This window comes from Hibiscus syriacus, unplaced genomic scaffold (assembly GCF_006381635.1).
Source record: "Hibiscus syriacus cultivar Baekdansim isolate YM2019G1 unplaced genomic scaffold, ASM638163v2 tig00000218_pilon, whole genome shotgun sequence".
Taxonomy (NCBI): Eukaryota; Viridiplantae; Streptophyta; class Magnoliopsida; order Malvales; family Malvaceae; genus Hibiscus; species Hibiscus syriacus.
The window spans coordinates 217084-242726 of record NW_024061774.1 but is presented as its reverse complement, the minus strand read 5'-3'; the positions used below and the strand labels follow the sequence as shown (position 1 = coordinate 242726).

The window sequence follows — 25643 nt, the reverse complement described above, 5'->3', positions numbered from 1 at the left end:
CTAGTCTTGATTAGTTCTAGGATGAACATTATATCGAGCATTGGTTATATGATGATTCTAAACTAGATTTTACAACAAATTTCATCAAAAACACACAATTTTCTTTGAAATTCGAAATTAAAAAAATATTTTCGAAAATCATTGATGTTTTTGACTTCATTATATTGTTTTTATGAAAACTTTATGAATTGCAATATTTCCAATGATATTTTCAAATAGTTTTTAAAACTTTGCCCGTTAGGATTGTTTTAGAGAACCTTGATTATTGCGGACTCAATTGAGTTTTGGGATTGATTGTTGTGCATACATGTTTTTCAATTTGCAGGTTATCTATTTCTTTCTTTTTTTCGATCTCTAAACCATGTCTAATCCCAAACGCACTAGGACTTCGTCGAGTCATTCTTGTTCAAACCAACCTCCTAATCCCGTTCCTCCTCCACCTACATCTCTATTAGGATCTTGTTTTAACATGTCTGAGCGTCGTAGAGACGACTTGTACTCTAGGTACAAAAATTCTTTTCAAACTTATAGAATCCGAGAAGAGCGTATTCCTTCTCTTCAAGCTATGATAGATATTAACTTTGAATACCTTCTGATTCTTAAAGCTTGGAAGTTTGATAAATTGTTTCAGCTCAAACCTATCGTCTATCAACAATTAGTCCGCATTTTCTATTCCAATGCGGTATGTATTCAAAACGAAACTCAATGTGGAACTATAGCCATTAGATCTTATCTTTTAGGCCAATATATTAATATTGACCCCGAGACTATAGCTTTCCGTTTTGGGTTAGATGATGATGGGATATATAATGAGAATGAAATTGTAGATTATCCCTATGTTCCAAACGCTAGTGTTAGTACTCTACGATCTCATCATGATCGTTTTCTTCATCTGATGATATCTTGGTGGTTTAGACCATCCGGAGGTAGGTACTCCACTCTTCGTATTAGGGATTTGTGGTGGATGCACTGTCTCAAGAATAAAATCAAAATCAATCTACCCCATATTATCTTCAGTCAACTAGTTGATGTCATAAACATTGTTCCTTCAAAACATGTCGAAACATTAGTTTATGGATGTCTTCTTAGTAACCTCTTTATCAAACTTGGTCTAGATGTCTCTCTCAATAATCCTATCCCTCTCCAAAACCAAATCAATCTTACTTCCTTGAAGAAAGCAGATTGGAAACAAGATGAGATAACCGGTCAATGGGTTTTTAGACCCGGTAAGCAAACTCCAGGAGCTAGTTCCTCACGAGCTGCTCCAAGCTCCTCTCGTGCTCCTCCTCCTCTTCCTCCTCCGGCTCCGGCTACTGACGATGATCCTGAATTTCAACAGCTTATGCGAGACATCGATGATCACGTACTCGATGACGAGCCTGCACCAGAACCAGCTCCACAAGAAGATCAAATGCCTCCATATTTTCGTTCGTTTTTTGAGACATTTGATTTACGGTATGCTTCTATCGAATCCCACTTGACTGCTACTCACGAAGCAGTAAATCAACGCTTAGACACTTTGGAAGCTTGTTAGATGGAGTTTCAAAGGGAGATGCTTGCACGCATGGATGCTCTCTCTCTCTTGAGATGCAAGCCCGATTTCCTCCTCCGCCTCCCGATCCTTTTATGGATGACTATACTTATTTTATTTTGATTGTATTTGGGATTAAAACTTAAAACTTGGATTGTTAAAACATTTTGCTGTTTTTGAATTATTTAACTATTATTGGATGTTTGAACTGTTTGGTTTGATCTTTATGAGCTTCATGTTAATTAATTTTTGCATTATTGACATCTTAGTTGCATTATGACCAATTTACAATTTCACATTTGATTTGAATATTGATTATGAACACTAATGACTAACCTCTCTTTTGATATTTGATCTTAGCAGCTTAAGCTATATTCAATTAAAATGTTTAATCAATTGGCTATGTTTTTCAAAGCCTTCTTTCACTCAGTTTTTGAGTCTTTTTTATTTAACAAAAAGGGGGAGAAGTGTTAAGTGTTAAAAGTTTTAAAGGGGAGAAGTGTTATAGTAAGGGGGAGTAATTTGGAGTAATTTCAAAATTGATTTCAAAACTTATTTTCAAAGAAAATCTTAAAATTACTCAAGAGTTTTGTTATATCAAAAAGGGGGAGATTGTTGAAAAATATTTTGATGTTTCGACATAACAAATTAAGTTAAATGAATTTTAAGATTTTACAAAAGATTTTCTAAAAATATATTCGATTTAATTACTCGAATATCAAAATATTACTCCAAGTCTTTCAAGATCAATTTTAAACCTTACTAAATGTGTAAATTTGTGTTTTATACTTAAACTATTTTTAAACAAATTTTCACAAAGTATTTTGAACCAAAATCAAGCCTAAAATCAATTTTTCAAGGGCATGCACCGATGCACCAATCCATGCATCGATGCATCAATTAATTTCTTGAACATCGAATGCATTTTATGCATCGATGCACATACCATGCATCGATGCACTCAGTGCATTTGATGCATCGATGCACAAGACCATGCATCGATGCACTCAGACTTTTTTCAAAACATTGAATGCATTTTATGCATCGGTGCACTCTTAGTGCACCGATGCAATGAGAGTCAAACGATCAAAATATTTGAATTTTACACTGATGCACCGATGCACCTAGGGCATGCATCGATGCACAGACGCTCCCGTCCACTTTCATTAATTGTTTTCACACTTAAACGGCTCTATTGACTCCACTAATCATCCCCAACGTTTAGAATCATTTGAAGGTGTATTTAAACAAGCTTAGAAGCCATTGATCAACAACAAGAAACATCAAGCAACTAGAATCAAGAGAGAATCAAAGAGAAAGCATCAAACCTCAAGTTTGAGCATTTCAAGCCTATTTTTCATTCAATATTCATTTTGCTTTCAAGAACACTACTTGTACTCAATTGTATTCATTCTTGAGTGTTGTTTTCTTTGTTCTAGAATTGTGTAAACAATTTACCTTGTGAGGATTTCCTTGTAAGTTTGCAAATTTGTATTGTTCTCTTTGGGAGAGAGTGTTCTTAAGAATTTGGGGTATAATTCTTGAGGGTTTGTAAGGTTACTCTTTGTCCTCAAAAGAAAGACAAATTAGTGAATTTGTGGAAAATCCTTAGTGTGGATAGCTAAGGTAGTGGACGTAGACTTTGGTTGAGAAAGTCGAACCACTCTAAATCGCTGTGCAATTACTTTTAATTTTCTGCAAAAGCTTCCACCAAATTTTTAATTGCCAATTCACCCCCTCTTGGCCGATTCCGTCAATCGATTAACTCAACAATTAACCAGAAAGAAATCTGTTTTTTTTAAATAACATAATGAACCGTGAATTAAATAAGATCGAACTCATAATTTCCAAAATAATAAATATAGGGTAACCAACTCGTGGCTCGACTCTCAATTTGTTTTTAAAAACAAAAGTCCCCAGCGGAGTCGCCAAGCTGTCGGCATCGTTTTTCGCCCGGGCGGGGAAAGATCGATACCGACTCGGGGTTCTCTTTGAAAATATTTCGAAAATGTGATGAGTCACCACCGATCATTTAAGGTGAGATTGGAACACCGTAAAAACTGAGTGATTTTAATAAAACATTTTATTTTAATAAAACATTTTATTTTAATAAAATACTGAGTTTTAGGGTCTACGAAAATCCATGAATCAGGTTCGGGAGTCAGTTACGTGTGGGGAAGGATTAGCACTCCCACAATCGCCCAAAAATTGGTACCTAGTTGATTATCCTATATTTAAAATCGGAAATTTTGAGTTCAATTTTTATTTAATTTAAAAATCATTAAGGATGCAAAGTTAAAAAGGGTATTCGTTTATTAAGGCCGATAGCATTCACTCCCGAGCATAAATGCTGAAGATCAGCTATTGTGCCTAATAACCGAATATTGCCTTATTTTTAGAAAACATGGTGTAGTTTTGAAAAGGATGTCAGCTTATTTAGGGAATTACCAGTAGTCACCCCTGAGCACGATCGCGTAGGATATACTATTAACTCCTTAATAAGTGAACATTTCCTTAATTTTTAAAAACAATGCAATCAATCAAAATTTTATTTAATCCTAATTATACTAAAAAATAAATTAAGGCTTTTTTTCTAACCTACGGAGTCAAATTATGAAAATTAAGGAACTTAGGGGCTCAAATCTAAAAATATAGGCTCTAATATTAATCCTAAATGAAACCTATTTAATCCAACACTAATCACTGTATACTAATATATTTACATCCACATTATCATGAAAATGAATAACAAACAACATAATGGCTAAAATGAATAAGCAAATAATTCTAAGTCTAAGACCATAAATTAAACAAAAGCCAAGTCATGTAACACAAATAATCACATTTCATGTGTTAAAATCGAAATAAACCCATAATTGCATGTTGGACTAAAATGTAATTATCCAAAGAAGCATACCAAATGTACAAACGAATGAAAATCCAAAATTACTGACTTTAGGGACTAAAATATCAACTAACAAAATTACAGAACACTGAGGACTAAATTGCATTAACCCAAAATAGAGCGGAGTGCTCTCATAAATTTACCCCTAGGTCGGCTAAAGAACTAATTACTCTAATTCAAAACACTGTCGTTTTATGTAAATCTTAAAACTTTAGCTTAACATTTAACCTAAGAACAGAACATCCTCTATACTAAACCTAAAACCATTCCCAAACTAAAACATGACCACCTTCGACACCTCTCTCCCCTCATCTCTCTTCGCTCGACGAAACTAGAGGCTGAAACTCAAGTCGTAAGTCGGCTTAAACCGGCGCCGCTCTAAACACTCTCTACTCTCCACTCACACCCTTCTCTCTTAGATGAACCGGACAGAAACCCAACTGCTTATCTCTCAATCCCGACGATACGAACGGATGAACTGGAAGCTATCACGGTGATAAGTACTCAGGCAATCGATGGGACAACAAGCAATGAAGGTAACGAAATAAAATTCTTTCCTATCTCTTGGTTTCTACTTGCTTCAAAATAAGGACATACATAGAACATACTGGAAATCAAAAGAAAAATAGAAGATACCAATGAAATGTTATTTGTTTTCTATTGCTTCTTGGAAAATGAGGATCAGATCTCCTCTTACAAATGTTCTCTCATCTTTCGAATGGTGAGGGAAAGGATTTACAATCTTGCTCTCGAATTCCCTCTCGTTACAAAATGTTCTCCCCTCCCATTTTTTTCGTATCTCTTTTTCCTCCTGTTCTATACCCTTCCCCAGCTAAATACAAGCTAAATGCAAATAATTAAAGTTGCTTGCTGTTGGTGATGGTGCATTTGGCAGGGGATGGGCCAGCTTTGGCGTGGAGTAGGCTTGGAATTAGTGGAAACATGGGTGCTTCACGTGGGGGCATGGTGGTGGCATGGGATATTGAATATAAAATGGTAGTGGCATGGGATGTTGAATAAAAAATGGTAGTGGCATGGGATGTTGAATAAAATATGGTGGAATAAAAAATGATGGTGCTTACAAGTGGCAATCTTTAGACTCAGAAATCAGAATCATTCAGTATTTTTGTTCTTCATACATACTTGTTGATTTCCTGTTTCAGTGTAATTCAACTTGTCGATGGTTTGTTTATGATACGAAAGTGATCACATGTTGCTAGAGTCTTATATTTACTGATTTTTCCTGTGAATCATTCATCAGGGCAAACAAATGGAAAGGATCCTAATTCATTCTTCCTTTTGACTGCTTTGATAAATAAGTTTCTGATCTGCCTGTCACGTTTGAAGAACTTAAATTTAGCAATCTCTGATTATCATCATGATTAGTGTCATTTAGGGATAATCTATATTCAATAATGACAAACATTACCTGACCAGCCAGTTTGTTCAATTCAGGTTTAAATGCATTGATTTTGATGGGAATGGGCTGCTCACACCAAATGAAATGCAATTCTTTTACGAGGAGCAGTTGCACCGGATGGAGTGTATAACCCAAGAACCAGTGCAATTTGAGGACATATTATTCCAGATTATTGACATGATTGGACCAGAGGTCGTCCCTGGATTCTATATTGATGATTCATTTGTCTTTTGACTGCATGTAGACATGTATTAGTGCATACAACATAATTCTGCATGACCAGTGTTAATACAATGATTGGCTGATTACAGAATGGGGGTTACATCACTCTTCGTGACTTGAAAGGCTGCAAACTATCCGGAAACGTATTCAACATTCTTTTCAACCTCAACAAGTTTATTGCTTTTGAAAGTCGAGACCCTTTCCTTATTCGTCAGGTAAATGCATGTTTAACTTTGAACATTACCATTATTTTAAGGCATAATGACAAATTGTTCCCCAACGTTTGCATAAATGGTTATTTTGACTCCTATTCTTTTTAAGGGTAATTTAGCTTCCAACATTTCAGTTTTTGATTAAAAACTCATGTTGGAAGGAAACCGTTAGTTGACAAACGATCGACACATGTTGTTGATGTGGCACTTTCATGTGTTTAATTGTTGATGTGGTATGTGTCACGTTATGAAAGTAATGATACGACACATGTCACGTCACCCGTAGTGATGACGTGGTATGTGGCGTGTCAACAATTAAGCATATGTCAGAATGCTACATGAACAACATGTTTTGACCCTTATTGACTAACGGTTTTCTTCCAAGAGGAGGTATTTGTTATGAGCCTTGGTATAGGATCTAGTCATAAGTCTAGACTCAAAGAATTTTCGCTCTGACCTATGGTTAATCAAAGCAAATTCGTCCTTGACAGAACACCCTCTGTGAGTAAAGTTTTCTAATAAAGTAATTGCTTATTTTTTTATTCAATATTACCAGCCTTTAATAGGCCTTTAATGACAAGAAATTATCCTAATGGAAATAAAGATCCTTAACATATAGGATCTTGACTAGCAAGACTGAAGTTATAAAAGAAGTAAGAATCTAGTGTAATAGAGGAAACAAATAAAACACTAATTTTCTGCCCTTAATATATTTATTGCCTTCCTTCCCTAATATTGCTTTCCAATAAAGGCATACACATCAATACTCCCTTTCTCAGAGTTGAGCTTGTCCTCAAGCTCAATTTCAGGATAAGCTTTTTTGTAGAACTTCAAATGATTCCTAAATGGTGTCTTCTCGAGAACAACCTGTCCAGTGTCCAAAACTATAGATTTTGATTGAAATACCTCCGCAAAGAAGACAACAACAACAAATATAGCAGTAAACAGATGAGCCAAGGGAAGAAATTGAGTGTATTTTGATAGTCTATTCACAACCATCATAAGTTTAAATTTCCCTTTAATCTTAAGTAGACCCTCCATGGAGACATGAGCCCAAATTTGTTGTGAAATTGGAAGGGATTGAAGCAATCCTGTAGGTTGTAAATTTTGCCATTTATGGCATTGACAAACTAAACAGTTTTGTACAAATTCTAAAGTTGCAAGCTTCATCCCTTTGAAGAAAATCAACCCATCTTGCACAACCCAATCTGACCCCAATTCTCCTTGAGTAATTCGTTGCTGGTGTTGTAATAATTCTGGAGAAGTTTTTGATTCATGACGGACTGTATCAAGAATTTCGACTCGAGGGGGAAGGAATCGTCATGAGATGCGACAAATCCTCATCTTTTTTAAAATGTGGATATCGATATGGTCTGACTACAATATGATCCTTGCATTAAACAAAGTTGTGGAACTACCTCTAGAAACTGCCCTCGCTCTAGTATCTCCTTTCCGTTTACAATAAATTTCATCATCAAAGAGTTGAAGTCTCATAAAATCAGACCAAGAGAACACAACCATTTTATCCCGAAAATCAAATCAAACCCCTCTAGTGGTACGGTATAGAAATAAGCTTGAAAGCCGTCATTTGCAACTATGATCTGTACTGATTTACAAATACCTATGCTAGGCACTCGCTTCCCATTAGCCAAACAATCTTGTAGTCCTGGTTTTTCCCATACTTCCAATCCCATCCTTGGCATCAAACCTTGATGTAACAAGTTGTGTGTACTGCCCAAATCAACAAGTACTAGCACTGTCACTCTGACCACTTTGCTATCAATTGAATAGTAGAAGAAATACGAGTCATGCTGATGGCATGTAAAGAAATTTCTAGATCTTCCACCTCATCATTATCTTGCTCACCATCATAATCTGGTACTTCAATCCAATATGTGCCCAAGGAATAAGACTCATCACAATTATAACACATCCCCTTAGAGCGTCTTTCTGCTTTGTTTGTGTCAGTCTCTTGATAAAAGGTGCTGAAGAACTTGCTTTGTTGATGTTCCCCATTGGTTTCGTTGTTTGTCCCCCTCCATTTGCATTAAAGCTCTTAGTCGTCGGAATGATCAGATTGTTGTCAGTGTTTTTGGGAAGTTGGCCGATTAAGGTTGGTTCGAGATGAAATTTTTGAAGAGACCTTTTGTTTACGTTCCAATTCTCAAGCCATGTTCATTGCAACTCCTAGGTTTCCTGGCTGTTGCATCTCAACGTTGATTCTAAATTCCTCTACCAACCTAGCAATAAAGAGATCTACTTGTTGTCTTGGTTTAAGATCAGAAATCCTAGCCAATAGTGATTGAAATTGGCTTTGATATTCTTATATAGTCCCGGTCTGTTTTAGGTTGGCAAGTTCCTCCAAAGGATTATTACTCAGGTGGTCCAAACCTCACATGACAATATTCCTTGAAATGCCCCCAATCAAGGATTGCCTCCTCTTCTTCCATTTGATCAAACCGTAATTGCGTCTCTCCTAAAAGATGAATTGCTACTAAGCCTGCCTTGTCATCTTCATTAGTCTGCTGATTACCAAATAAATTTTCGCACCATTTCAGCCACCCTAAAGGATCTCCAACACTATTATAGGTGCGAAATTTCTCTTTGGTATTTCCCTTTAGATACCCCTTCGCCGTCTTTTGGATCGAATGAGATAATCCAGCCATCTGCTCCTCTAATGCTTGCTGCCTTGTAGTCATTTGTTCCATGAAAGTATTCAACTTTGTCAAATCCGCTGTGTTACCCATGATAACTGGCTCTGACACCAAGATGTTATGAACCTTGGCGTAGGATCTAGTCACAGGTCTAGACGTGAAAGAATTTCTGCTCTGACCTATGGTTAATCAGAGAAGCAGATTCGCCCTTGATGGAACCCCTCTATGAATAATGTTTTCTAATAGAGTAATTGCTTATCTTCTTTATTCAATGTTAGCCGCCCTTAATAGGCCTTTAGTGACAGGAAATAATCTTAATGGAAATAAAGATCCCTAACATTTAGGATCTTGACTAGCAAGACTAAAGTTATAAAGGAAATAAGAATCTAATGTAATAAGGATCAAAGTGATAGTTTATGCAAACATTCGGAAGTAAATTTGTCATTATGTCTTATTTTAATTGTTTTTCCCCCTCAAGTGCTGATGACAAGATATAATTATATTAGGAGCGTGAAAATCCAACAATGACAGAGTGGGATCGGTTTTCTCATAGAGAATACATTAGGCTTTCAATGGAAGAAGATGTTGAGGATTCATCAAATGGAAGTGGTGATATCTGGGATGAATCATTTGAGGCTCCCTTTTGAAATTAGTTTGAGGTATAGAGGTTGTTGTAAATACATGCGAGTGAAGTTTGTTTCCTTTCCATAATTTTTATTGTGAGGAAAATAATGCAGAATCAATACATCTCTAGCTTCTTTCCACGTGTTTCATATGGGGTGGTTTTGTTACTAAAATCAGAATGAATGAGTATATACCCCTAGTTTGACAGTTTTGGCCTTTTTCATAGGACGGTTGTCCATTACCTTTGTGCATTAATCAAATTGATTTTCTTTTGTAAACTTATACATGAATTTTGATATTACATTAAGTTAATTGATTTTATAAATATTTATTTGAGTTAAAAAGTTGTCCGAGGACCTAAATTATAGTGTTGTTCAGTATGTAAGCTTAAATTGTGTAAATTATTAGCAGTAGAATTTTCCATTGTTTGCTATTTATATTTTTTTAAAAAGATTTTGAGGATAGTTGAAGTAGACGTAGATTTGTTTAAAAGTTGAACTACTCAAATGTGTTAATTTCCGATTCTTTGAAAAAATAAATTTTATGTGTCGATTCATTACTCAATTGACTCAACGGTTGATATCAATAGTTGGCTCATTGAAGGATCTAAAAACATCTTGAAAAATCTGAGAGTCGATCATCCATAAATCATTCATAACCTTTACATCAGCTTTTGGCATTTTTGGTGTCTCTCAACTCATTAACAAGCCTCTATATAACTATACCGCAATGAAGTCAAGTAAATGAATATGATGAAATCTTAATCTTTAATCTCAATAATTTTTAAAACCGGCCATTTTGGTTTTTTTTAAATATAATTCTGACAATGATATGGAACCGACGTCAATCATTCTTCCTTTCTATTTTCCTTTTTTTTTTTTCATATCTTAAGGACCGCTCCATCACAACTTGGAATCCTTTGGTTTGTTACTTTGTTGTATCACAATTTTGGAGAGAGATGGAACTGGTCAATTCTACCATAGCTTTAGAAAGAAAGATTGATCTGAAAGGGCCTTTCCACAACTTTAGAGAGAGGAAATTGAGAACCTTTCGTCTTCTGTACCACAACTTGGGAGAAATACGATCCACAACTTTAGAACATGTATATTTCGTCTGCTCTACCATGACTTGGGGGAAATAAACAGGACTGAAAATCTTTCAACTACTCTGCCACAACTTCCAAGATAAAAACCCTACAAATTCTAACAATTACAATTCATTAATATGCTCAAACAACTTATTATCATACTATCATGCTCAAGAGATTTATAAATGACCCAAAGGACTTGCATTGATCCAAGTGAATAAGACAATTACACCATGAAAATAGAAATAAAAAAGGTTATGAACGAATGTAAAACTAAATTAGAATTACCGTAATGTAAAAGTAATTTAGTTTAATTTCTTCGTACATCTTTTGTTTTGGTTAAGAACAATTGGGGCATTGAGATGACAAAACAAAACATATTAATATATAAAATAATTACACAAATAAATATGAAAGAATATTTACTTTTTACCAGATATCATTGTACATGGAACAAATCTCCTATACCTGATTCAAACAGCCAATCTGATCAAATCTCAAACCACTTTCCATTGAAAATCCGAAACGTTAAGACTGCAAAACAAACGCCATTTCATTTTCTTCCCATCTCTGCATTCCGGCGATATCGAGGAATTCATTTCCTCAAACCATTCTCGGGGGCTTCTATTTTCGGTGGCAAGAGGTTTAAGAAGCTCCCTTGAACAGGTTGACAGGCAGCCGCGACCGACTCATCCTCTGCAAAACATAGACCAAGCAAAACCGGAATGAACCACAGCCTGATCGATATGCTATCGATTCGAAAAGACCACTCACATTGTCCCAAACTTAACCCAATAATAGTTATAATATCTTACCAAAAAGGGATTTGATGGAGGGTCTCTTCGGCTTAGAGCACTTCTTCAATTCAACTGCAGAAAAGATGGAATATATAAAAATCAGTCATACGCAGAAACTCGTGAGAAAAACAGACTAATTGAATGGGGATTGATTGAGAAAAGCACACACCGATGATCTTCACAAAGACGCAAATTGTATTCGAGAATAAAAAGATAAGCTTACATGCATGGGAAGCAGGAGTAACTAAGGACAAAAAGTTAAACCGAGGGAGGAAGCAAAATACGGATGCCAGGTAACTGATTATCGTTTACAATTTCGACGTTCTTGTATGTGTAACCAACAAAGTTTACATCTTTGGATGAAAGCATCTGCATCAAAGGGGAAAATTTGAATAACATTCTGGATGTAGTATCGCTTTTTAACCATGATAAATAGGATGATTTCAATAGTATTACATATTTTACAACGGACTTCATTATATCTGTGCTTTCCTTAGAAAGTTGATTTCAATCATTTAAGAAACATACCAAAATATAAATTAAAAATGGTATTTAAGGCAACAGACCAGAAGACGGTATGTCTCCCAAGAAAAAAAAAATCACATGAAACTGGATTTGGTATTTAAGGAGAAAAAAAAGGCAGATTTCCAAAGAATTCATACATGAACCAACAGAAAAACCCCAGCACAAAGAAATCGTACCAACTAATTTCCGAAATGGCAATCATGGAAATTTCTAGCAAACTTGGTTAAGGATCAGTATATATAAAATTTTTGTTCGGTACTAATTACTCATTCTTGGTTCTAAACATTTTAACAGAAAATATATAAAATTGCACTAACTTTTCTCCATGGACCTGATTTTGCTGCAGATGGAATTTGGTTGTCAACCTGGTGCATGAAAGAAAAGAGAATGATAAGAATACGTCTAAGGAGAATTGCATATTTATAGCCACTGTAACACTAATTATATACCTCTTCGAACTTCTCGAAATTTTGTGTATCCAACTCATCATTGACTTCAGGAATAAATGCAGCTTTCCTTTGATATAATTTGTCCCATTCAGCACCCTTAAACCAAGGGTGATTCTGCAAACGGATACAGCCAGTTCATTTCGAATTTAGCAATCTTACGAAACAAAATCGAAGAATCTAGGACAGGACAGACCACACAACACCTTAATCTCATGGACGCCTTTTGTGCCAACCCTCTGTTGAACATTGCATAGAAGTTTACTGATAAGATCTTTTGCTTCTGGGGATAGTTCTGCTTCTTCTGGAAATTTTAAGTGGGTTCTCCAATTTACGATCTGGAAAATATAGAGGGCAGGTTAAGCATTGAATTGGACAATATTTAATCATCTCTAACAATGAACATAAAAAGTACAATGAAGAGTTGTGATATATAGAAGTAGATAATAGAAAACACACACCTTTCGACAGGTTGACATTGGCTCATCCGAATAAAAGGGCGGATATCCAACAAGCATTTCATGCATGATAGCACCAAGAGACCACCTGAAAAGCATAAAAAATATAATTATAACCATCACTCACAAATCACAATATAAGTATATTACAAAGAAGAATTCATGTTAATTTACAAACCAATCGCATCCCATTCCATATGCTTTCTTCAGCAAAACCTCTGGAGCGATATAGTCAGGTGTACCGAATGTAGAATAAGCCTGAAATACTATATTGTGTAAATGTTCAAGCAACACTCGTACGCCATTTCAATGAAAAGAGAGAAAAAAATGAATTTACACCCGTAAATACCTAACAAACTAAACATGAATATCTTAAAAAATAAACAAACAAATAGAAACATAAATTTATTCATTCAAGCTAGGTTCATTTACACCCGTAGATATTAGGTTCGAGAACATAATAAAAAAGGACGATTTTAAAATATGTCAATAATTAAATGATCATTTTATAATTTTTAATGGTCAAAGTACTAAAAAAAGTAACGATCTATAGTTAAGGACCACTTTATCCTCTTTTCCCGCCACCATTTCCTCCCTTACTCTCCCCCACGCTCTTTCTCCCACCACCCACAACTCCAACGTCCTCCTTATCCTCGCCGTCATCTCCGCTGTTTTCGCTTCTATCGTCGCTGCTTTCCTCATCTTCTTCTACTGCCGACGCAGGCAGAAAGGTGGGTCTTTGGATGATAACAAGACCTTAACGTCCAACAATAGCAGCAGATTGTACTCCAATCATGTTCTTGCTGGTAAGCTGAGGACAACTTCCACCACTAGCTCCGAATTGCTTTATTTGGGTATGTTGGTAAATGCGTGGAGCGGAGTCGATGGGTGGCTCTTTTAATTCGCCGGCCAGTGCTCGATTCGATCCCAGGAAAACGGATTCCCCGGAGCTGCAGCCGTTACCGCCGCTGTCTCGACAGAACACTGGTCGAAACTTTCGAGCGAGTGAAGTTGTGTTGGTTACTGAAGAAGAGCATTTTTATTCACCGAGAGGATCTTCTGGCAGTCGAGATAGTCCTAGAGGAAACGGATCCGGGTCAAGAAGAGCATTTGCGGCGATTGCTGTGAAAAGCATTGAATCTATCAGCACTTACTCGAGTTCATCTTCGAGTTGAAGTTCACCCGCCAGGTCTAAATCACTTAGTATATGTCCATCGGCTAGTGCGAGTCCGGTAAGATCAAACCCGAAATCTCCCGAACTCGAGCAAGTTCAACCTTCTCTGCCTCCGGCTAGGATTTCAGTTGATTTGCCACGAATTCCAAATGCTTCCAATGAAAATGTACAATCTCCCTCGCTGTCTTTAACTTCAAAGTCACCGGACAGGGGGGAACCAAATAATCGAAGTGTGCAATCTCCTTTGTTGTCTCCGATGTTCGTCCAAAACCCAGAATCACATGTTGTTCCCGATCGAAGCATTGGGTCATCTTCGCCGTCTTCGCCAACTGCATATCCAAATAGAGCATTGACAAAGAAACTAGATGCATCGAATAGAAATTTCAAGCATTTGGTTCGAAATATGGGGACTCCATTGTTTTCAGCTTCAGCTGCTAGTATTCCATAATTAAAAAAAAATGGTAAATTGCAAACTTGTCACTAAATTGCTTTGATTTACAAAAATGTACATAATTAAATTTTATCTAAAGTTTAAGGATTAAAACAAAAATTAAATCATTTTATGAGCAATATTAAACCTTTAATGGTCGTTTTGGATAAGTGACCACATCTTAATTAAAACAAAACGAAAGCTACCACATCTTAATTAAAACGAAACGAAAGTGACTACAAATTAAGTTTTTTTTATTTGAGTGACTATACGTTTATAAAACTGAAACAAAAATGCCCAACTCCATAGTTTACCCTTAATATAAATATTCCTAAGTTTTTAGAATCTCAAAAAAAACTTGATCAAAATGATTTGATTTTGATGTTGCCAGTTGTATATGGTATGGACATTGTTATTTAATTGTTGTTGGTTTTTAGGCTTAAATGTAAAAATGCTCAAATTATAATTTTTTTGCTAACATTAAGTTTTTAAAATGTTTCTAATTCAAAGTAGATGTCAAATACTTTTTTCGTTAGATTTTTAGGTATATACGTTGAAATGACCGTTAAAAATCTTATTAAATGAAATATGTCATAGTTATATTTTTGAAAATTTTATTTTAAAAAAATTAAAAAAATATATATATATATAATTTAAAAAACTCCAATTTGAAAAATACAAAAAAAAACCTCATAATCTTAAAAAATTTCATTTCAACCCCATTACCAATCTTTGTCAATCTTCTGCTATCACCGTCTCTATTACCATCCACCCACTTGTCAGCCATCATCTTTTCCGTCACCCCAAACCCCTAAATACTTAAACCCATAAATCTCTAACCCTAAATTTAATGGGTGGAGATTTAGTTAGATTTAATCCCAATAATCCCACCTTTTTAAACTTGGTGGGTTTGGGTTGGGAGTTGGGGAGGAGCGTGGGAGGGGACGAGATAGGAGTTTTTTTAGTGATACTTTTTAGGATAAAAATTTAAAAGAATATGGCAATATGACAATATTAATCAATAATTTTTTACAATTTTTACGTTATAAACACTTAAAATTATAACGTTAGAATATTAGACACCTACTAAGGAAAATTCTTAAATAACTAAGGTTAACAAAGGATATAATTCAGACTTGATAATGATAATATTTATATTTTTGTATAAATATATTTATGTGTGTGATTAATAACTATTTACATTACTAACATGGGTTGATTCAAGTGGTAAACAGTTTGATTCCGCTTAAGCAATGTTTTAAGTTTGAGTCTGTATATGCATAAAATCTATGTTGGAAGATTCAACTATTAAAACCAGGCGTGTGACGTAAGTTAATCCAGATTAGCTAAGGCAAAACCTTAAAACTGAGAGGACAACCAAATAAAAAAATAATTATTTGCATTATATAATATGTATGTAAAATATTTTTAAAAATAATATTAAATCATTTTGTTATAATAAAGCAAAAGCGATACACTAAAATATGTTGATAACATTAGGATATTGAGTATTTTAATTAATAGGTAAATTACCCATGAAATCATGTACAAACACATGATTTTAAAGAAGACACAAACTTATAAAATTTTAAGAGATGAAAATATATTATCAATAAAAATAAAAAATATATAAAAATTAAATTTTTTAAAGAGGACTAAATCTTTACCGTTCAACATTAGATCAAATGTCATTCAAATTATGTTACAGTAAACATTATCCCCCCACTCATGAAGAAATCAATATTTTTTTTATTACTCTCGTATGATTATAAGATAATTTTTGTTTGAAAGAGATTCAACCATTCAACAATGAACGTTTATATACCGTCATACTAGAATCCAGAACCTCAAGATATAACAATCATCTCTTTAACCACCGAGATAATTTGATATGTGGGAATAAATCAATGTTAAACTAGTGATAAGAACAACTCTTTGAAGACAGCCTAACCAACCAAGAACAAATAACATTACAGGAATTACTCCCCAAAAAAAACATTATAGGTAAAGCAAAGGAGAATGTGTAAGAAGAATATTCATTTATGGAAAAACTTGCAAGTTAAAATCCACAATGATTATGCACTTCAGCATTGTATATATTACGTTAAAATGGTTATTATTAGCCACCAGCTGAAGTAACTATGAACAACAAAATAGAGAAAAACAAAAATTGAATAATAGCCTATAGCTCACAATGACCAGTTTATGACTTGCCAAGTATTCATAACAACAAAATGAAAAAAAAGGGTAAAAGAATAATAATGTGAACCATTATATAATGCTACAAAATGAAACTGTTTACTGCAATTTTAGTAATGGTTTACCTTAATCTCTTTGGTGCTGCAGAACTATAAGGATTGAAATAATTCTATCCGGAATTCCTGAGGCTTTCACTTGTCAGCCACAATTTCTTTTGGACAATGAACACAACATCGCCTTTGTTATCTGAATCACCACCGGCATCAGCTGTTGCCACTGCTTCCCAGTGCAGAGCTGATAAATACTTCTTTATGAAATCTATCACCGGTTGTTTGTCCCGGATGATTACGAAACCACTGGGACGGAGAATACGATCCATTTCGAGTAATAAATCCTCACCACTGCAGCCTTTCTTCTCGATATCAGAAAAGACGGTCCAAGCATGGAGTAAATCGTAGGTTCGAGGATACGTGGAAAAGGCTTCGCACCTGCCAAAATGACCAAATCAATAAACACAAGATCATGTGGTTTGAGGATATGTGAAGTTTGCCTTTCATCAGACATATTGTATTCCTTCCACTGATAATTGTTTCTCACCGTTCCTAACTCGTGCAAATAGAGAAAAACGGAAGGGGAGACGAAAAAAATGCAAATAGAGAAAGAAATGTGCAAAAAATGGCCTTTAACAGAAAAAAATTCATATTTTTTTTGGCCATACCAGTTATGAGTAGTGCCGATCAAGCCTCTGTCATATATCAATTTAAGTGTGTTTGGTCCATCCTCCGGGACGACGTTCATCACCCAAACATTCTTACTTTTAAGAGCAGCTGCAAATGATCCTAAGTTTGCTTTCATGTCCATCAAATTTCTCACCGTGTCAGCCTCAATCTTCGGACTCAAGAGATCCCAATAGCTTTCAAACCGATGAAGCCAAGTTTCCTGCACAATTGCAAAGGCTATATTAGTGTCTACATCTATGCCATTGCTGCATAAGTTCAAATTCAAGCACAAGAAAATTTTCACAAATAAAGGCACAGATGAAGCAATGCTCCGTTCATTACCGTTTCTTTTTCAAACATTTCACTCGAATAACCAAAATCAGCAAGTCTCAGAGGAGGAGACGTCAATCTGGCTGGCCAAGGAGCCAATCCGCTCCCCTTGGCCTTTTGCACATCTGATATAAACAAAGAGAAGTTTTGGTTAATATAAAATTTAAAGGTCGAAGCTTTCAAAGCAATCAACTAAAAGGATCTTTCTGATTTTTACCACGACATATAGACGACGAGCAACGATTTTATACTCTATAACTTGCAAAGATTAAAAAGAATACAAGAGCAGAAAGAATGCACTATCAAATATAACTCGAGCATGGAAAAGGTTCAAAAAATGAAAGCAGAAGACCACAAATTATTTTAGACAACTCACGGTCAGAATAAGGAGTGATACAAGCTTCCATTGGAACACCCCAAACAGCGTCCTCTTTCCATATAACAATCTTTTGTTAAAGGTTTTTGCCAAATGACAGTTTGGTTCCTCTTTGCAGCTATTCTCCAACACATACGTCCCACAAGGGCACTCATCTCTCTCCATATGCGAAGATCCTCTTCGTCTTGTGCATAAGCTTCTGGGGATGAATAGGCAAAATAGCCTCTGGGTCTAAGTAACCGGTCTAGCTCAAGAAGAAGAATCCCATCCCTTTGAAGCCAATCAATCCTACAGCGAGAACAGTGAGCAAGTTCAAATGATCTGCTTGGGTAAGGGAGTCTTTTGGTCCCTAGAACACCAAGATATGCGGGAATTCCTCTCTCGAGGGCAAATTGGATTTGGTTCTGATGCACATCATTGGGTGCTAATGACATTGCTATAATATCAGAAGAAAGAAGATATGCTCCAAACTTGCAACACCACAACCAACATCGAGAACATTTCGTATTCTTCCTTCATTGTTTAAATTGTCGTGCGAAAAGTTGAGCATCTGCCAATTCAAAAATCATACAAGTGTTGTTTCTACAGAGGTTTGACAAGTTCAATCATTCTAAGAATCCATTCCTAACAGTAAAAGGAGCGAAAACATGATGAAAAAAGCTCACACACACATATGACCATTCTTTAATAGATGTTCAAGATTATTTCTCATGTGTCAAAATATTTCTTTCAACCCAAAATCAGTAGGCATTGGTAATCTTACATTCGCAATCGAAGCGATATACTTGTCGGCTCCATAGTGAAAATGGGTTCCTCCCCCTGGAAATACAATCTTTTCACCTTTTATAACCATCCAGTTCTGGCCAGACTTCTCATGTGCAAGGTGTGTATGGGGAATATTTGCCTTCCATACTTCATCTCGGCTTTGAGGCCACTTAATTGGGATCTGTAATCTCACATGAATATAGCAGGACTGTCATCATCAGTATAACAATATACAGCAACGAAAATCTGATTGTCAGCTTTACGACTGTACCTTGTATCCCGGAGGAGGAGGAATCAAGCAATTGTATCTCCTTTCAGGCAGAGGGCAGTGGCGTTCGTAGCGCTCCATCACAGACAAGTCGAGTTTTAACCTCATTTGGTATATCAAATGCCTGTCTAAGCAGGGAATTAATTCCGAATGGCGATCATCACAAACCTTCAAAGTCATAAAGAGATATATTACAAGACAAGGCATTCAGGGGTGCAAAGGTGCATAGAAATGATTCTGCAATTAAAAACTTACAGGGAAAGTTTTTGGCACAACATCTTCTTCTCCTTCGTTCATTCCGAATTTTGTCAAAGATTCGTATTGCTTGCCATCAGTGTCATCATCTCTACCCAGATAAGATGATCCAAGTTTTCTCAAAGATCTGCTGCCATACTCTAGAGCTGCAGCACCACGGTTCGATGATCCATAATATACATACAAAAAACAAAGAAAGATTGCCACAACACAGAGAGAGGCGGATAACCGCTTCTTTTGGCCTGAATCAGATCTTCCCCTCATCCTTCTTAAGTAATACAACTCTTCACAACTGTTTTCAGTTGTGCTCTATATTGTCACAGCACAGATCTCCTTATCCTAGTCTAGCATCAGAGTCTATTCAGTATAATGAACAACACAAACTACTTCAACTTCTCGAAACAAAACACCGGGGGATAACGTATCGATCCTGTAAACAGACGAGTAAAGAAAAGTCAAGTTTAAACGATCATATTATTATTACTTCAAATCACCAATAACATATGCAAGTGAATCTATTGTTAAATCACTAATAAGTCTAAAAAGCCTCAACTTGTGCCATCTTCAAATGGCAAATATAAGTCTAATAAGGATGCCTAATTGTTCTGGGGAAAGAGCATCAATGCATAACCATTGGCACAAAACAGGTTATTGTAGAAGGTTCAACAAAAAATTCAAAAGCAAGCATTAAACTTGATTAACAATTCAGATCCATATTAATAGTTAAAAAAACTATGATAAATTAATTAAAAGGTAGGATTATAAAAAAACCAAAGGGAACCGATTATGCTAGTGATGCCAACTGCCGACACATGTAACCAGTTGATTGCCAGCCAAGCAATGAAAAGGATTGTTCCATGAAAAAAGCACTAAAAGGAAGAAACCAATACCTTTTTTCCGACTGAATTGAAACAATGGGAAACATGAAAACGACAGCTACTTCGGTACTGGAATCAAATAAATAAACAGATCTGCGGTAAAACCTCAACTCAACGCCAATTTTTTTATACCAAATTAAACCATCAAGAATGAAACTTTGATTCCAAAAGAAACGAAAAGACTAACAATCTTGTAGTAAAGGATAAGAAAGTGAGATTGAACCCATTAAAACTACCGCAAAAACAAGCAAAACCCACAAATCAGATCTCCATAAAAGAAACGAGAACGAAATTTCAGTGGAAAAAAATAAATATCCAAAAAAAATGAAAGGAAAGCTTAGAAGGAACAAGCCTTACTGAGATTCAATCAATGCAACGAAACGAGCAAGTATAAATGAGATCTAAGAAAAAGATACTGTCGGTTATCTCCCTACCTAAATGTAGAGCCAGAAACAAAGCAAGGGAAAAAAATAGAGAAAAAGAGTGAATTTAGATCTCAAAGAATCTTTTTTTCCTGCTGTTTTTTCGTCTTGGGTTTGCTATTTTTAGGGAGGAGGGGAACTAAGAGGTACTGTAATTATGTATGAACAAAGGGAGAGGGAGTGTTACGTTATTGTTGTTTGAAGAATCTATGATTTATCGGTTCAAGATTGGATTTGAAGGTGATCCAAAAATGATTATTTTTTTCCATGAAAAAGAAAATAAAAGATTGTTACGGGTGTCGGCTGTCGTGTTTGTAAATCATAAAACTCGGGTGTCGGCTGTCGTGTGTCGGCTGTTCGAGTCGGGTGCCGGCTTTCGTATTATTATTATTATTTTATGATTCTTTAACTTATTTTTTTGTATGATTCTTTAACTTAGATAATTTTAATGTGGTCATTTAATCAATATTTTACATCGTTGATTATTATAATATTAATGTGTCAATTTATGATGTTGATATAACGATCTATCGTGCTAACATGACAAATGTTTGAATTATTAATTTAGTCAATATGACATGTCATCTATCACATTAACCTGTCATCAAGGGTTGTTATGTCAACATCGTGGATTACCACGTCAACACCATGACAGACGTCGTATTATTATCAAACAACTCATTATTCTCAAAAATAAATAAAGAAAAGAGTAGTAAAGAGAAGTAGGATCGATTCACATAGATTTTGGAGTTTATGTGATTGTGGAGTTTTTTATTTAGATATAGAAAAATATGAGAAAAGATATGAATTTGGATAAAGGTGAGAAAAGATAGGATGAGAAAAAAGGTTCTAAATTGTTTAAAAAATAATAATTTGAGATAAAGATAAGATAAATAAATAAATTGAAATAAGGAAAATTTATGATGAAAACAACCTCATGCTTCAAGTTTTGCTTGATCCTTGGAATAGATTTTTCACTTCGGATATTTGTCAGTTACAGTCTATATGGTACAACTCTTGTAACTTATTTTTCTCTCTTATAAATCGAAAATCCAAAAGTTATCTTTGAATTCCAGCCCCTATGTGGATTAACTACGATTATTATCGTCAGCACCTATTTAGTTTTAAAGTTTTGGAAAAACCCAACTCGGATTATGTTGTCTCAATGAGAATCGAGCCAGATCTCAATTTCCCTTAGCAGACCGCCGCTAAGTGTGTCCACAGGAAGTCGAACTTGCTACCAGTCGATTTTTCCTCCCAACTTTAAACCAGAACAACATCCAAACCAACATCGACTTTTTGATTTAAAAACATTTTGATTTTAAAGGATGGGTCGATTACCTATCCTATTTCTCCATAAAATTGAGAAAATTATCCAAAGGTATTTTAAGTGTTTTTCAATCCTCACAATAGGAATTGAGTCATCGTTTTAGCCATTGGCTTGTGGAGAAACTAGCTAAGTATGACAATCATACTTAGCATCTTTAAAAAAAACTTTGAAAAAAAAAAGAAAAATTTATAAAAATCAAAGTAAAGAAGAATAATGAATTCTGAATGAGTTTTCAGGCTTACCGTGAGAGTGTATTTGTAGCCTTCAAAATCCCTAAAAATACTAAAAAGATAACTCCTAAAAATAAGAGATAATTCCTAAAGATAGTTCTTAAAATATTTAAACTAAAATCTTAAAACTATGATATTAACTTGAATTGGAATTTCAAAAACGCGGAAGACCCATTCGACCTTCTAGAAGCGCTGATTGGACCTTCTGAAAGGTGCTGATTTAACGCCACGTCACATGTGTCATGCCCACTAATCCAGCATTGATTCCGAAAATAAAAAAATGCAGAAGTATGTCCTTTAAGTGCAATTTCCATAATATAGTATTCTATATAGAAAATGAATCAAAATGAACAAATAAACCACAAAAGCCAACAACTAAGGAGCAATTTAAGGCAAAATAATAACTAAATAAACCAACTATCACACCATAAACTATTATATCAGTACCGTAACGGTCAATGACGAAAAAACGTTGGTAAAAGGGTCACATTAAGTTATTTTCTAAGTTAGAGGATCACATTGAGAGAGAAAAATAATGCGATGACTACATTAGTTTTTTTCCCCAAAAAATATATGGATCTCTTATGCCTTTTTGCTAAAAATAAACAACATTGTTAATTTCGATATTTTTTATTATCTTTATGGTCTTTTTGGTTTTCCATAGCTTTATTATGATTAATTTGTACTAACATGTGTTGCAAATTTGAATTTGGTGGATGAACCTCTTAACAAAAACTTTCTATATATATAATAATTCAAACTCGAGACCTATTTAAATAATATCAAATTACTTATAGAATCATGTGTCCAAATAAATTTTGCACTTTACATTAATTAATAGGAAAACTTCCAAATTACCTCGACCTTGGCATGATCAAATTTTATGCCTTCGAAAAAATACCTTATGCCCTAGAACAATTTCATTTTGAATCATAAAATGACTCTTCTTTCAATTAAAACGAAATTAGTTTAACGCCGCAATACTTTCTTAGATTAAATAAAAAAAACATCAAATGAATTAACTATAATAGAGAAGTCATTCATAAATATCTCCAATATTACCTCAATAAATATCATCAAAAATGACCACCATACATTATTGGAATATGGTTGCACATTACACAATTTAAAAGACATCCGATGAAAGGCAAATGAACCATAAGAACATGTGAAAGTAATCTTTCTTAGGCTTCTGGATCTATGACAATTTGATTGTAGCTCGAATATTTATCTAGGAAACAGTAGTACTCCTTTCCAGCTAATCAACCTAACATTCGATAAAAAAAAAGGAAAAACAAAATAATTTTTTCCTTGTTCGGGTAAGGATAAGTTCATTGTTGTCATTTTTAATCATGTTTATCCTTCCCTTTTAGGCATGTAATGAGTTGGGTTCACCCATGAGTTATTAGAAATTGGGTAAATTACTCCGGCATCAATGGCTTATTTTTTTAACAATTTTTCTCATTAGAGGATTCAAACGACGTTATTGCTCTATTGAATAACTGTAATAAAATTCAAGCAAGATTTTATGTATGCAAAAAGCAGGGCTAATTCCTTTGATATCAGAAATCGTACATCGCCGTAGGAGCTCCCACAATTTCTAATCTTATTGTGCACATAAGTTTGCAGAAATGATAACAGGCAATGTGTGTCCAACTCTCAAATAAACATACTTCTAATAGTTTGGTAGCGGTTTAAGCTCCAGTTGTGGTGGTTCTTATAGGGATGGCTTTAATGGTCTGTAAAGTCGTTCAAATAGCTCAAATGATTCAGGTTGTTACTTTGTCCATGCTTACTGTGCAACAGATCCTGATAAAGACAAAACTTGTTCAGAACATTCATCAGCAGCAGACATGTCTGTATTGCTTTTGCAACTCTTTGTTGTTTCATTATCCAAGCAAAGCTCTTGTGCTTCAGTTCAGTAGCAATGCTTCAAAATATACGTTTCTAGAATTGATTCCAACATGTTGCATTCTTCACTATCATATAAAGTTGTGCAATTTAGGGGGTGATTTATTTTAGCATCATTCTTATGCATCCTTCAGTCAATGTGATAGTCTCAGATTCTCCCAACTTAATAAATTTTGTGTAATTTGGCTTCTATTATAAAGCTTCAACCAAAGGTATGTTAATGTGCAAATGCGTAAAACATTAATAAATAACATGGAAAAGTACTGCCATTTTTATTATCGCCATGCCGATGTCATTAGTTCAATTAGCATATAGAGGTAGGCAAATTGTGGATGGGATATTGGTGGCAAACGAAACCATTCATTCGATGTCGTCGAGAGGAGGTGCGTCAGGGATGTTGTATTAAAACTGAATTTTTCAAAGGCATATAACTGTGTTAGGTGGGAGTTTCTTTTGATGGTACTGGAAAAGATGGGATTTGGTTGCATTTGATCCTGGATTTGGGGCTACATTTCATCGGTAAAGGTTTCAGTGTTAGTTAATGGATCCCCTCGAAAGAGTTTCCTATGTAGAGAGAACTTCGACAGGGGGATCCGCTCTCATTTATTATAGTGACAAAGGCCCTGCATCAGTTATTTATTCAAGCTGAAGTCTATGGGTGCTATTGATGGAATTAGAGATATTATCCCAAACCAGATTTTCTCTAATCTTCAGTTCGCGAATGATACTATTGTTTTCGTGAAACTGGAGGAGAAGTACATTTGTAACTTGAAGCGCATATTGAGGTGTTTCGAAATTAGCTCAGGGCTGTGTATCAATTTTAGTAAGTCTTGTCTAGTGGGGTGGGAGTTGAGACTCCCAAGGTTGAGATGCTGCCATCATGTTATGGGTGTAAAGTGGGTTCTCTTCTGTTCACTTATTTGGGGATTCCGTTAGGAGCTGATCCGCGAAGAGCATTAACTTGGGAACCGATTATTGAGAGATTTTAGTCCAAACTCGTCGATTAGAAAAGCAACACACTCTCGTTTGCTAGTAGAGTGGTTCTTATAAATGCAGTACTTTCAGTCCTTTCGCTATATTACATGTCCTCATTTGAAATTCCAAAAACAATGATCCTCAAGATTGAAAGAACTAGAAGGAGCTTCTTGTGAGGGTCCGAATGGGAAGAAAAAACTAGCTCAGGTTAGTTGGAAAAGAGTGTGTTTATCACGAAACAAGGGTGGTGCCGAGGTTGTTAACCTTCAAGCGAAGAATAGGGATTACTTAGCAAAATGGGGTTGGCACTTCAGTGTGGAGAGTCGTGCTCTTTGGAGGAGAATTATCTCGTCTAAATATGGGTGTCGCCCTGATAATGAAATATTAAAGTCTACCAATATTAAAAATATGTATGTAGTTTGGCAGGGTATCATGAAAAATTGGAAGAAGCGGAATGTGAGTAGATGGATGATTCATGACTCGTTTATGTGGTTGATAGG

At 35.1% G+C, this 25643-nt stretch overlaps 2 protein-coding genes and 1 pseudogene across 2 annotated transcripts; 1 reads left to right on the top strand and 2 right to left on the bottom strand.

Annotated features, from left to right (window-relative positions):
• The first annotated feature begins 5925 nt into the window (after nt 1-5925).
• Nucleotides 5926-9812, top strand: LOC120152406 (probable serine/threonine protein phosphatase 2A regulatory subunit B''gamma). Its single transcript, XM_039164657.1, has 4 exons — nt 5926-6048; nt 6168-6293; nt 9451-9611; nt 9795-9812. Exons 1-3 carry the CDS (start codon nt 5941-5943, stop codon nt 9589-9591), a joined length of 375 nt encoding a protein of 124 aa, XP_039020588.1. The 5' UTR covers nt 5926-5940; the 3' UTR covers nt 9592-9611; nt 9795-9812.
• A 1201-nt stretch (nt 9813-11013) lies between these two features.
• On the bottom strand, nt 11014-12673 carry LOC120144161 (probable serine/threonine-protein kinase ndrB). Its single transcript, XM_039158323.1, has 6 exons — nt 12620-12673; nt 12427-12540; nt 12295-12342; nt 11737-11821; nt 11471-11524; nt 11014-11351 (listed from the first exon to the last, which is right to left on the bottom strand). The coding sequence occupies exons 1-6, from the start codon at nt 12671-12673 to the stop codon at nt 11251-11253; spliced, it is 456 nt and encodes a 151-aa protein (XP_039014254.1). The 3' UTR covers nt 11014-11250.
• Nucleotides 12674-16640: 3967 nt separating this feature from the next.
• Nucleotides 16641-25643, bottom strand: part of LOC120152212 — a 32044-nt pseudogene continuing 23041 nt past the window's right edge.